This window comes from Hyaena hyaena, unplaced genomic scaffold (genome assembly GCF_003009895.1).
Source record: "Hyaena hyaena isolate Hyena2069 unplaced genomic scaffold, ASM300989v1 scaffold_282, whole genome shotgun sequence".
NCBI classification, from domain to species: domain Eukaryota; kingdom Metazoa; phylum Chordata; class Mammalia; order Carnivora; family Hyaenidae; genus Hyaena; species Hyaena hyaena.
In genome coordinates, this window is record NW_024080915.1 from 1,691,370 (window position 1) to 1,704,964 (window position 13,595).

Sequence of the window (13,595 nt, forward strand, 5' to 3'; positions counted from 1 at the left end):
GTGGGAGGATCAAAGAAACCCTCTGCAGGCTGACAGCCCTTTGAACTGCCCAGAGAAGGACCACAGAAGTGGCTACCCCAGGATTAAGTGGAATTAGGCCAGGACTCAAGACTGCCCATGGACACCGTCTCCACCCTAGCATTCAGCACGAAGAACTATGATTTCCATAGTGTTGAGACTCACTGAGCCATTTGCCATCGATCATGACTACATACCGAACACGAAGTTGTCTGGCCTGAAGATCTGGCCAAATGGTCCAGACCTGACCGAGTCCATGGTGCCAGGCTCCAGATCCACCAGGATGGCCCGAGGTACATATTTGTTACCTGTGAGGAACAGAGCCAGACTTAGACCTACAGGGGGCAAAGGAATCAGAGACAAGGCTGTGCTCTATGTGCCTTTCATGGCAGAGTGATTAGAGAAAATTCTAGCATCTGGCACAAAAGTGAAGTGGATAGAGGTGCTTTACAGCTTTAAAAGAGGAGATGATGGCATGCTTAGTCATGGCGAACATGCAGGAGTTGTAAGGAACCACAAAGTGTACTTTTTGGCAGTCGACGTTGGAAATGAATGCGAGAAGCATGTCTTTGGCATTTGTATGTTCCTAGCACATTCCGTCTGCCACGGTATGCAAAGCAAGGTTGACTGGGCAAAAAACACTGAAATAATCACCAGCAGCTTCATTGTAGTACACATTGATTCTCTCCAGCTGCAAGTCACTGTCTCCATGGTAACTGCCAGTGGGGTCGATCCCATGCTCATCACTGATGACCTCCCAAAACTGAGGAGAAAAAAAAAAAATCACATGATGGCCTGGCATCCTAAATATCAGTAAGGATGGCCCTTTTCTCCCTGTCACGTCCCTGGAACGGTGGCCACTGTGGGCAGACAGTGAAGGAGTCCTATAGCCGCAAGCCCCTGTTCCTGCAGCAGCTGCTGCAGAGGGGCTTGGAAATCCGCAGAGCATCGGCCATACTAGGGCGACAGACTGAAACGCTGGGAAGGGCACTGAACCAGGAGGGTGAGCCCAGCAGATGCCCTTGTGGGGAAAGCTGTGGATGCTGGGGAGGCCGTCACCCCCAGGCAGGGCTGCATGTCGCAGCATCCCAGCTGATGGATGGGTGCTGCCAGCCAGGTTCAAGGACCACTTGGACCCCGCCCCGCGACTGCCTCCAGGGATCAGTGTCTCCTGGCGCAAACCCCACCCAGCCCTCTAGGCAGCGCAGTTTTCTACCACTGACGTCCTGTGGCCTGTCGCCCCTGCCCCCAGCAGGGGATGGGGGCGTAGGGAAGGGCGGGCAGGAGGAGTCTGGGAGCCCGACTGGCGACAGTGGCCAGAGCTGGGCACGGGGAGGGCACAGGCTCCCATTGTGAATTTGCGGCAGGAAAGGGGGCGGGGAGGTTGGGGTGGGCAATATGGCGGTTCTGAAAGAGACCACGTCCCTGTCCAGGCTCCCGCCCACACCCTTGCACCACCACGCTGGCTCCTGCCTCGCCCACTGCGGTGGGAAGTCCCAGCCCCAGGACGGTCACCTGCCGCCTCGCAGACAGGACGTCAGACTCTGACATTATGTATCATCACGTCCAGATGGTGCTCCTATTAGGGAAATTATCTAACATCCTCGTCTTTGTAACCCAACAAGGAGTCTCTCCCTCATGTCACCCCAGTGACATTGCATTTTTTTTATTCAAACTATAGAGGAAAATATACAAATTGAATTCCATATGAGGCTACTGGATTAATATGACCGCTGCTCCTATCCAAATTTCAGGGAGTAATACATCCAGGGAAATGTCGACTCAGTCTCGCAGAACAGCCGTGTCCGAGGAAATTTCAAAGGGCCTTGATTAAAAGCACACACAGCTGCGTCGCCGCGCGCATCGTGGCAGGTTGTGTGGCTTCCTGGGCCCCGCCCGGCGGTGGCGCGGAGAATGTGCCACCGGGCCGGCGGGTTACCGCGGCCTCCCCCCGGTCCCTGCCCGGCACCCTCGGGCCCCGCCACCCCCAGCCCGGGTCCGCACCCTCGGGGCCTGCCTTCCCCTGCCCAGCCCCTGCCGGGTGGCGCGCCCACCTTGGCGCCGATCTGGTTGCCGCACTGGCCCGCCTGGATGTGCACGATCTCGCGCATGGTGCCGGCTGCGGAGCGGGTGGAGGCGCTGGCCCTCGGAGCTGTGCGCGCGGCGCGACCGGCGGACTCCGCAGCAGAGACCAGTCGCCGCCCCCCAGCCCAGACTTTTATACTGGGGGACTGGTCCCATCCCTGGTCTGGCCCGCGATGACGTAATGGAGGGCGGGGCTGGGGGCGGCGCCGCGGGGACTGCGGCACCGCGAGGGGGAGCTGGGGCGCGGTGCGAGGTGCGGGGGCGCTCCAGCCTGACTGCCGACTGCCGGGAGGGCGCCCAGTACTATCGTCCGGCGGCCAAGGGCGCTGTCGGGGCCTCGGGCCCAGCCAGCCGCGGTCGGCTCGATCCACGGACGCTGCCCTGCCCTTGAACCGGGTCCTTCAGTAAACTGCATCCACACCCACCTTTCCATTCTGGATGCCGGAGAGGGGTTGGAAACCTGGGTCCCGGAACCAGGGGGAGGGGCTGCCTCGGAACAGAGTCCTTGCCTCCCGGGGGAGGGCAAGAGGCAGCGAGGACCCCCTTGAAGTAGGGAGATTAGAACTGTCAGTGGGCTCTCCAACTGTTCGCTAAGCTTTCCTGCCTGCCTCCCTGAGCAAGGTACCCTAGTCCGGGCCGCGTTCCCTTTCTATTCCGGGTGGAAATTCGCAGCTATTCTAAACGCGGGGAGAGGGTACAGGATGGAGAAGAGTGAGGGGTTCCCAGGTGAGAGCAGATGGGAACTGTGTTCAAGGAAACCAAGGACGGCGGGGTGGGTGGCATTTTCCTTCTACTTGTGAGGAAGGTGGTTGGTTTGGGAGAGTGCTGTATTTGTCTGCTTTGGGTCCTCCTAAAGATCAGTTAAATGTGGAAAATTCTGCATGCGAGAGTGTGTGTCAGAGAGGATATTCTAGCCACACATCAGCCCAGGCATGTGTGCCTCACATTCAGTATGTCACCTAAAGCCAACCTCAGCCTTATAGAGCTGCCCAGTCCAGTTCAAAGGCCACCAGCCACGTGTGACTACTGAACACTTGAAATGTAGGTAGTCTGAACTGAGATGTACTTTAAGTGTAACTCTTCACTGGATTTTGTGGTCTGAGTATGTTAAAAGGCTGTAAAATATGCCATTACTACTTTTGTATATTAATTACATATCAAAATAGTATTTTGGATATATTTTAAAAATTAATTTCACTTATTTTTCTTTACCTTTTTAAATGACTACTGCCCAACCGGTAGTGACTACTGGAAAAATTTGTTACCTAGGTGACTCATGTGGTATTTCTATTGAACAGCCCTGTTCTAGAGTAAATGTAATGACTCTCCCAATTTCACAGCTGGGAAAAGGAGGCTCAAAGAGCTGACTAGCTACAAAGCTAGTAAGTGAGGGCATCTAGATTCCTTCTACAAAGACAAAGCCCAGGTGAGTTTTAAAGGCTTGGTCAGGGTGAGGTAACACCCAATCTTAATTATTCTCAAAGATGATCCTGAACACTGGGCTAGGTGAGCAGGGACCTCACAAAACAAAAAACAAAAAAAACCTGTTTTTGTTTCCCCTGCACATACTCCTTTTCCTCTCTGGGGCCAGTTTCTACAACTATAAAATGATGGTAATTATAGGTGCCCTGCAGCCAGCTTTGTGAGTCGGAAATGAGAAGCTCTGTATAAAAGGAGGTCAAGTTTATGGAGCAAAACTACCCCCCATAAAATGCAAGATGATGCTGTTATTATAAGTATGAAGCGTGCTTGCCATGTTAGTAGTGGGTATATATCAGTGATGGGCAGTGTCATGGCTTCATAACGCCTGCTTTAAGAAGCAAGTCCTTTGGGGTCCTCTCAGAACCAGTCAAGTGCCTGATGCCCTGTCTCAATGGGGGATGGGTTTCCTAGGCTCTCTCCTCCCTTCCCTCCACATGCAGACAGGCCCCCAGTACACAGTCCATCCCACTGATACTGTTCCCAGGTTCCTAGGGGTTGGCCTCTACCTTCTCCCCATGTCTGCCTCCAACTGGGACATCTTGGGCTCTTCATGACCAGCCAAGCTTGGTCCTCTCCAGAAAATGGCCCTGCCCCAGGAAACTTCACCAAAACACTGTGCCACAAAGATTTTCTGGAGATAATTGCCTCTTAGCCTTTGTTGTTGCCTTCAAGATGGGGACTTGGAGCCAAATAGCAGAAGATGTGAACTGGAAGGGATGATACTGTGGACATGGGACCCTGACGGGGGCTTTTCGCTACCTGTGGAGGGCTACATCACCCTCACGATGGTGCCCACTCTGCTTTGTTCTGATTGGGTCCTTAAGCACATCACCTACCCTCTCTAAGCCTCTGTTACCATATGCGAAACATGGAAATCTGTTTTTGTTACGTCTATGAGAGACAATGTGAACGGGACGGTTAGTGAACGCACAGTCAATAAATAAATGACAGCATTGATTACAGCAGGCCCAGGCACATGAGGACGGCCCATGGATTACTGGCAACAAATGTCCTTGCTGAAGCTGCCTCCTCCCGCCACCCAGTCTGCATCCAGCCTGCTTTCTCGTCTGCTCACGCCTCCCCCAGTACCCGCCCCTGTTGTCTGTTGGAATATAATCAAAGAAGCACACAGGCAGATTTTTAAATAATGCCTGCCCAGCCTCAGGTGACTCATCCGACGGCTGTAAGCTCCAACTCTCCTCCATGTGGGCGTCGCCAGCACCACCACGCTGTCACACAGCAATGCTATGCTGCACAGCACCCGTGCAGATGATAACAGAGAAGAACAAGGCCCACTGATCCTCCCCGTCCCTGGAATAGGCTTTTAGCAAGCTTTGGGGAAAGATGGTTTTCTCCCCTACCCTCCTGTCTGAAAAGGAGCAGATCTTCTGGCTGTTGGGCAGGGGAGGGGGGAGGAGAGCCAACCTCCTCCTGCCACCTGTCATTTCCTGCTTTGGACTTGATGTCACTGTCAAGTGTCTGAGCCATCCCTGCCCTGAAGGCACTTTGGGGTGATGATTTCAAAATTCAGACTGGAAAGGAAAGGAGTGAATTCCCAGTAGAAGCCTGGGCTGGGCCTGCACTTTACAAAGTGGGCTCAGGATCTCACGTTTCGCTCTTCCAGGCTGTCCTCATTTCCTGCCTTCCAGTAGAGGAGCCTCGTGAAAGCGCCCTTGAGATGTGGGATGGTGATGAGAATTTTTCTCAGCGGATACCATCTCTAATGCAACACGTGTGATCTGGTTGAAAGAGATTTAGTTGGGATTCTGCAATTTGGAGCATCAGTAGAATAATGAAAATCCAAGGGCCATTCCAGCAATAAAGTTGTATGAATTATTCTGGAATAGTCTCACAGTGTATTTGTTTGTGCCCTCAGAGGAGGTCTAGGGGACGAGGCATCTCAACTTCTCTTCCCTGTGAAACTCGTCTAAAATAGCCTTGCCTGCTCCTTTGGCTGTGAGCACACATTTTCAAGCTTTTGAATAAAAACATCTCTTGATGAAGATGGAGGAATTTTATTTAAAGCATTTAAAGTGCTTCCTCTTTAAAATGACCACCTAGGTGCACCTGGGTTGCTCTGTTGGTTGATGGTCCTACTCTTGATTTTAGCTCAGGGAACAATCCCCGGGTTGTGGGATCCAGCCCTACACAGGGCTCTGAGCTGAGGATGGAGCCCACTTAAGATTCTCTCTCTCCCTCTGCCCCTTCCTCCTGCTCATGTTCTCTCTCTCTAAAATTAAATTAAATAGGAGTGCCTGGGTGTCTCAGTCAGGTAAGCATCTGACTCTTGGTTTCAGCTCAGGTTATGAACTCACGGTTTGTGAGTTCGAGCCCTCCTGCGTCAGGCTCTGCTCTGATAGCATGGAGTCTGCTTGGGATTCTCTCTCTCCCTGTCCCTCCTCTGATCACTTTCTCTCTCAAAATAAATAAAAAATTTTAAATTAGTAAAATAAAAATAAATAAAATAGATACATAAAAATAAAAAAATTAAAAGACTGCCTAAAGCATAAATAGTCTGAACCCCAAATGAAAATGTCAATTCCACCACATTATAGTTTAGAAATGTTTGCACCAGGCAATAATAATTTGGAGTAAATATATGGCAATGTTTTTTAGCTCCCTTCTAGAATATTTCATTCCCAGTATGTGTTACTTTTACTAGAATTGTCAATTGGGCCTTTCAAAATTGAAAACAACAAATGTGTTTGTGTGTGTGTGTGTGTATAATATGCACATACATTATATACACATATATATTTTATTATGGCATTTAGGAGATTTTACATTTTACATTTTATATAATATATTAATAAATATAAATTTATAATATAATATAAATTTAAATATGAATAGAAATTTATTAATATATTATCATAAATAAACTTGTTAATTAATTAGTAATTTAATTAACTTATAATTCATATTATATTTTATATTTTATTATGGTATTTAGAGAATACCAAAGAATATAAGTGTCTTTCTGCTCTTCTCTGTATGTACTTTTCTTCCCCATTCATAGTTTGATGTATTTATTACCTTATTTTCTTCTTCCTTTTCCTGGTCGTTAGGGTATTTCTGTTTGTTCTTTTTTAACATCATTTTAATTACTTTCGCCTTGGACATTAGAAATGAAGAAATACTGTATTTTCTTATACTGTGACTTAAATCACAGTCTCACAAATTCTTAAACATACGTTATTTTCTCCCAACTGCTACCATTTTCCCCATAAAGTAGAGCATCTGGACATACCAAATTCTCTGAGCAAACTCTGCTTGACACACCCAGGGCTGTTCACGTGACTGGAGTGAATTTCTCCCCATTCAGCCCACTCCCACATCCCCTGGATGGAGTTAAGAGCTCAGGCCCTGGATGGAGTGGGTGCAAATCCTGACTCAACACTCATTAGCTGTGTGACTGAGAGAAAGTTACTTAACCTCTATGTGCCTCAATTGCTTCATCAGTAAAGTAGTAACCATAAAAGCACCTACATCCTGGAGTTGTTAAAAGGACCAAGTGAATTAATATGTGAAAGCATTTAGAATACCACCTGCCCCATAGCAAGTGTTAGATAAATATTAGCTATTATAATTGGTATTACTTCCTTCCCTCTTTCCTTCATTCCAGGGAGCTCCTCTCCATAAATCAGGCCTCAACTCCAGCGTCACTTTTTCTGTGATGCTCTGTCTTTTGTACCTCATAGTATTGTGTATACATCTTCATATTATAATCTTGACCTTTAGTCCCTGAGATTAATTACAGCCAGGAAAGGTACTATTGTAGAAATAAACACACAGAAGAACTGGGCAGGCAATGAGCTAAGGCACCATTTCAATGCTGTTTCCCCTCGAAAACTCCAAGGGTCTGCAGGTCAGTGGGTGTTGCTACACCATGCAGGAAGTTCTGAGCCTGAGCACCCCCACAGGACATGACTAGCCCCTGGAGGAGGCATGGAACACAAGAGAGCCTATCCTCATCATTCCCAACTTTCCGGTTCCCTCGCCACCTGTTTTCTGAATACAGGCTTTTTTTTTTCACACCAAAATCTCAGTTGCAAAGAATCTGGGTGAGGCCAACCATGTTGACTCCCATGGGGCCAACCCGGATGCACAAAAGGTGCTGGTCATTTTCTTGGAAGCTCCAGGGCTCAAGTTATGCTCTGTTTCAACGTCAAGGCAAATGGCGATTACGGAAAGGTTGACATCACCATTTTCCTCCCTGTGGTGAGAAAGCCATTAAGTTGTGCAGAGCCTAATAATTCTACCTTCTGCTGAAAGTGTGCTAGGAAGAGACTTCCAGCAGTCGTAGGCGGGGAGTGCCAGGAGCTGCTGTCTTGGCGTCCTTGGCCCAGCGGCTGCAGCCCTGGCTGGGCTTTGCTGTCCTGGAAGGTGTTCCAGGACTTCTCAGTGCCTTAACCCAAACTGCCAGTGTTTTAGCCCATAGTGTAGGAATCACCCCCTCTCTGCCCACCATCAACATGGGCTGTACAGCTGTCTCAAGAGTGGTCTTTGGGGGTCTTTGGGGGTGCTTGGGTGGCTCAGTTGGCTGAGCATCTGACTCTTGATGCTGATTTCGACTCAAGGTATGATCCCAGGGTCATGAGACAGAACCACACACAAGGCTTTGTGTTGGGTGTAGAGCCTCCATGGTATTCTCTCTCTCCCTCTCTCTGCCTTTCCCCCCTCCATCTCTCTCTCTCTCTTTCAAAAATAAATAAATAGGTAAAACATATATATTTATACATATGTATCTATATACATATGTATACATACACATATATATATAACACTTATAAAGAATGGTCCTTGCAAGCAACCACCACCACTCATATTATACCTGGGGGAAAAATGCACCTGAAATATGAGGTGCCTTTTGTTTTTAACTGTAAAATAATATTGAGGTACATTTTTAAAAAGCTTTATTGGACCTAGCGCATTGAAGTTATGGAATAATATCATCACCTGGGGCCTCCTCCTTTGTGCAGCCAGGAGTCTTCAGAGAAAACACTAAACTGTTTCTCATCATGATTCCCTCTATTTCCCAACTAATTCCCAGGAATACTTACTATGACTGTGTAGAAGTACTGCTACTTTTTTTTGTAATCAGTTTTGTTTTGTTTTATTTTTACTGGAAACCTGTATTTCCCACCCCCCATCTACTCTCTGGCAACCATCAAATTGTGCTCTGTATTTATAGGTCTGATTCTGCTTTTTGTTTGTTTATTTTTATTTTTTAGATTCATCATATAAGTGAAATCATGTGATATTTGTCTTTTTCAGTCTGACTTGTTTCACTTAGCACAATACCCTCTAGCTCCAACCATGTGGTCAAAAATGACATGAACTCACCCTTTTTATGGCTGCATAATAGTCCTGTGTGTGTGTGTGTGTGTGTGTGTGTGTACCACACCTTCCTTATCCATTCATCTATAGATGGGCACTTAGGTTGCTTCCATATCTTGGCTACTATAAAGAATATTGCAATAAACGTATGAGTGCATATATCTTTTAGAATCAGTATTTTCATTTCTTTTGGGTAAACACCTGGTAGTGGAATTATTGAATTATACAGTATTTCTATTTTTAATTTTTTGAGTATTCTTCATACTATTTTCCACAGTGGCTGCACCAATTTACATTCACACCAACAGTGCACAAGGGTTCCTTTTTCTCAACATCTTTGCCAACATTTATTATTTCTTATCTTGTTGATTTTAGCCGTTCTGACAAATATACGGTGATATCTCATTGTGGTTTTGATTTGCATTTCCCTGATGATGAGTGATGTTCATCTTTTCACGTACCTGTTGTCCATTTGTATGTCTTCTTTACGAAAATGTCTATTCAAGTCCTCTGTCCATATCTTAATTGTACTGTTTGGGGTTTTTTTGGTGTTGAGTTGTGTAAGTTTTTTATATTAACCCCTTATCAGATATATCACTTGCAAATATCTTCCACCATTGAGTAGGTTGTCTTTTAGTTTTGTTGATGATTTCCTTCATTGTGTAGAAGCTTTCCATTTTGATGAAGTCCCAATAGTTTATTTCTGCTTTTGTTTCCCTTGCCTTCGGAGACAGTTCTAGAAACGTTGCTACAGCTGATGTCAGAGAAATTGCTGCCTGATCTCTCTTCTAGGAATTTCATGGTTTCAGCTCTCACATTTAGGTCTTTAATCCATTTTGATTTTATTTTTTGTTTGAAAGAAAGTGGTCCAGTTACATTCTTTTGCATGTAACTGTTCAGTTTTCCCACCACCATCTATTGAAGAGACTGTCTTCCCCACTGTATATTCTTGTAATCACTTATTCTTTATGCCTAATTGCCATGTACCACAAAAATGGTAATAGCAACATTTCAAATATGTGCTAGATTAAGTTTGTTAAATTTATTATTTGACTATACCAAATTTTGCTGAACACTCACAGTCTAATGCTTGTGTAACATGCTACCAATATTTTGTTTTTCTTAATTATGAGGAATATTTGTTATTTCCACTCTTTTAATATTAAGGCAAATTTTACCCATTTTACAAGTTTACCAAGTTTACATGTTTTACAAGTTTACCATGATAAGCATAGCACTTACTAGTTTTCAAGACCTAAGAAAAAGTTTGAGAGGGTGCAGGGAGGAAAACTCCAAAATATGAAAAGAATACTACAGTAGTAAAATTCATAAATGTTTAATTACATGCCTACCAAACATAGCAGTCAATTAGTCAAATGCAACTTAGCTTTTATATCATAAGATAAAAATACTACAATTAGTGTAAACATGAAATAGATTTTTTGATAATCAGAAGAAAGGAGATTAAAGAAGGTGGAGACAAATATATTGGGAAAGGCATACTCTGTCCTCTGAAAGAGATTTAACAGAGTTGAGAATGTTGAAAGAGGAATGGGAGGGGCACATTGTGTGCACAACTGCCTTGGTGAAAATGAAAGAGGAGGAGAGGTCTTGGACCAGTCATTTCCCCTCACTGGCCAGCAGGGAGTGCACAAGAACAGCTTGGGTGAGTTTTAGGATAGAGAAGCAATGTGCAACCAGAAATTCCTGTGTACTGGGTGCTTCTGAGTCAAATTTCTATTAACTCAGGGAATACTGTGCTGATTCACAGATGACATTTAAGGTTGGATAGTTTTGCAATGAATGAGGCATTTGGATCCTGTTGAGATGCCAATACTGATATTGGAGAAATGAAGCTGAACATAGGGCACAGGCTGAAGCTTTCCATAGTGGGGACAGCACACTATAGGCTGAGGACAGGAACAGTAAGAGAGGGAAAAGGCACAGCAAGATCAGGAGCTGAGTCAACAAATGAACTGTCAAGTCTGATGAGATATTAATGCAGGGACCAGAACCTGCTGTCCAATCTTAATTTGGAGCTGAAAGGAAGTCATAGAAAAGCAAGACCAGGAAAACAGGGAGTACATGTAGAAGAAACATTAGAATGGGCCCTCCACCCTGCAAATCTCCCTCAAAAAATCTTATGTTGCTACTCTGAGCCCAGCCTAAGGTACCAATTTCCACTATAGCCACCTGCAGTTGCAAATTTAACTTACTGAATTGGGACCAGTCCTAAGTAAAATTGTAAGGGTGCTAAGTTTCCCTTTTGATTCTTTTTCCCACCTCTTGCTACTCTTCCCCAAATGTGAGCACACAAGCTCTATACCCTTATGAAAATCTGTACCAAGGAAACCATTTAATACCAATCGGCTAAGGTCTTATTTTGATGATGATGAATGTTCCAAGAACATTCACATTGATCCATAGACGTCTATGGCCAAAGGGGACCTGAAAATCATATTTTCTAAAATTAAAAGAAATTCCAAAATAAATCTATCTTGGTCCCCACCCCCCTTGCAGCATTCCTAACAAGAAGTCATATAGCTTGTCCCTTGAACACTTGCCTTAGTAGGATGCTCACTGCAGCACCAACTGTTGCACTGTTGTGTGACAAGTACTATACATACGTCATCTCATTTAATCCTTGCAATAACCTCTGAAGTACATACTGTTATGACCATTTTCTGGAAAAAGAAGCTAAGGTTCAGAGAGACTGAATACTTGCCCAACACCATACAACTAGTAAGTGGAAACATCACTTACTTTGTGAACATAGATTCAGATGTTGGAACCAGATGTTTCAAAGACCACGTGCTTCCTGTTTCCCATTTCCCAACTTCCGATTTCCCAACTTTCCATTTGAGGAAGGTAGAATTCTATCAGAGCCCCAAGAGCCACTGGCCGTGGGGTGTACACAACCTTTACCCAGTTACTCAAACATTCATCTCGTAGTTCATGAATTCGAGCCCCATGTTGAGCTCTGTGCTGACAGCTCAGAGCCTGGAGCCTGCCTCAGATTCTGTGGCTCCCTCTCTCTCTCCCTTTCTCTCTTCACACACAAAAATAAATAAAATATTTTAAAAAATAGGGAGATTATGTGGGTGGGCCTCCTCTAATCACATGAACTCCTTTAGAGCAAAGAATTTTTTCCAGCTGGTAGCAGAAGAAGACATCAGAATTTTGAAGCAATAGAGACACTCTTCTGCTGGCCTTGAAGGAGCTGCTACCATGTTGTGGAGACAGCCAGGTGGCAGGCCACAGCAGGCAGCCTCTCGGCCCAGAGAATGGGCTCTGACCAACAGCCAGCAAGCAAACAGGAACCTCAGACCTATGGAGGAACTGGATTTGGCCAATCACTCAAGGCCATGGAAGAGGGCCTCGGGCCCCAGAAGGAGCTGTCCAGGATGGCCATTTGAGGACATGAGCAGAGACCCACGACTCACAACCCCAGAAACTGTAAGATGATTGTGATGCTTCAAGCCACTGAGTTTGTGGTAACCTATCCCACAGCAATAAAAAACAACAGCATCTCCTCTTTGGTGACTATTGTAGGTCTGTCCCTGAGAAGACAACCTGAGACAAAGGATTGAGTGAGGTTTACTGGGGAGGTGGTCCCAGGAAGCAGCAAGAAGGTAGTGGGGAACTGAACCAGGAAAGGGAAGTCCCCACGCTGCATTTGCAAGCAGGCTACTGGGGTGGGCACAAGGCTCCATGCTGGGGGATCTGTAAGGGACCACAGTTGTCACACCAAGAGCCAGGGAAGCGGGGCTATTTAGCCTCTGGTCTGTCCTTCAACAGTCCTCCACTAAAGGGGCATTGTGGGCAGGACACGCAGTAGGGGATCTGGGAAGAACGAAGGTCTCCGAAACATGGGCTGGTACCAACAGTGCCTGCTACAAAGACATTCTCTAGAAAGTTCCTTCCTCTCTATTGATACCTCCCATTTAGCCATTGGTTCAGGTTTGGTTCCTTAGCTAATGATGTCTACCTTCTCCATACTTTTCAGATACCCGCAATTTTCATACTCCCGAGGTATTGTCTCACTGGCTGAACATTTCCAGTCCCTTCCTAGACTCCCTCCCCGCAGCTCCATGAAACAGGATTTTGAGTTCAGAACTAGTTCGATTGTTCTTGACTCTGAGCTATGAATGCAGCTCTGACCACGTCAGCTTCTGGGCAGCCTCTTCATACTGATGACTCATATGAAGCTGTCCTGGTTCTTTGTGCAGCTGCCAAGATCTCACTCTTCCTGTTCCTCTGCTGTTAGTATTTAGATTATAGGGAAGGACATTTCATCTGCGGGTGAGCTTGGGCACCATTAGGGGCTGGTAAAGGCACCATGTTCATGACCAGTTGGTACGGTCTGCATTCAGTATTTCACATAATTAATGTTGGTACAATCAATAAACAGGCAAGGGCAAGGGCACAGTGTGATCTGAGGAGAAGATGGGCTCCAAGCCGCTGCCTCTGCTTCTGGTCATAACCTGTGCCTTTGGCCTTTGGCTTCCTGAAGTCATTACCTGCTGTCTCTGGTCCTCTGACATTATCGGCAGCCTGTTAACTCCTTTTGGAAGGTTTATCACTGCTCAGTATTCTTTGCTGTCATGGGCTGCTCTGTGGTGGGAGAACCATAGAAGCCCTTTGCAGGCTGACAGCTCTTTGAACCACCC

The 13,595-nt window shown here is 46.0% G+C and overlaps 1 protein-coding gene across 1 annotated transcript in view; it reads right to left on the minus strand.

Moving 5' to 3' along the window:
* The window catches only part of TUBB2A (tubulin beta 2A class IIa), a 55,932-nt gene that overhangs the window by 1,751 nt on the left and 40,586 nt on the right, over positions 1-13,595 (minus strand). Inside the window, exons 1-3 of the mRNA XM_039246527.1 lie at positions 2,073-2,217; positions 673-781; positions 216-326 (exon numbers count right to left, since the gene is read on the minus strand). Of these exons, the coding sequence (XP_039102458.1) occupies positions 216-326; positions 673-781; positions 2,073-2,129 (277 nt within the window). The 5' untranslated portion in view covers positions 2,130-2,217. Of the gene's footprint in view, positions 1-215; positions 327-672; positions 782-2,072 lie in introns of the transcript that reaches the window.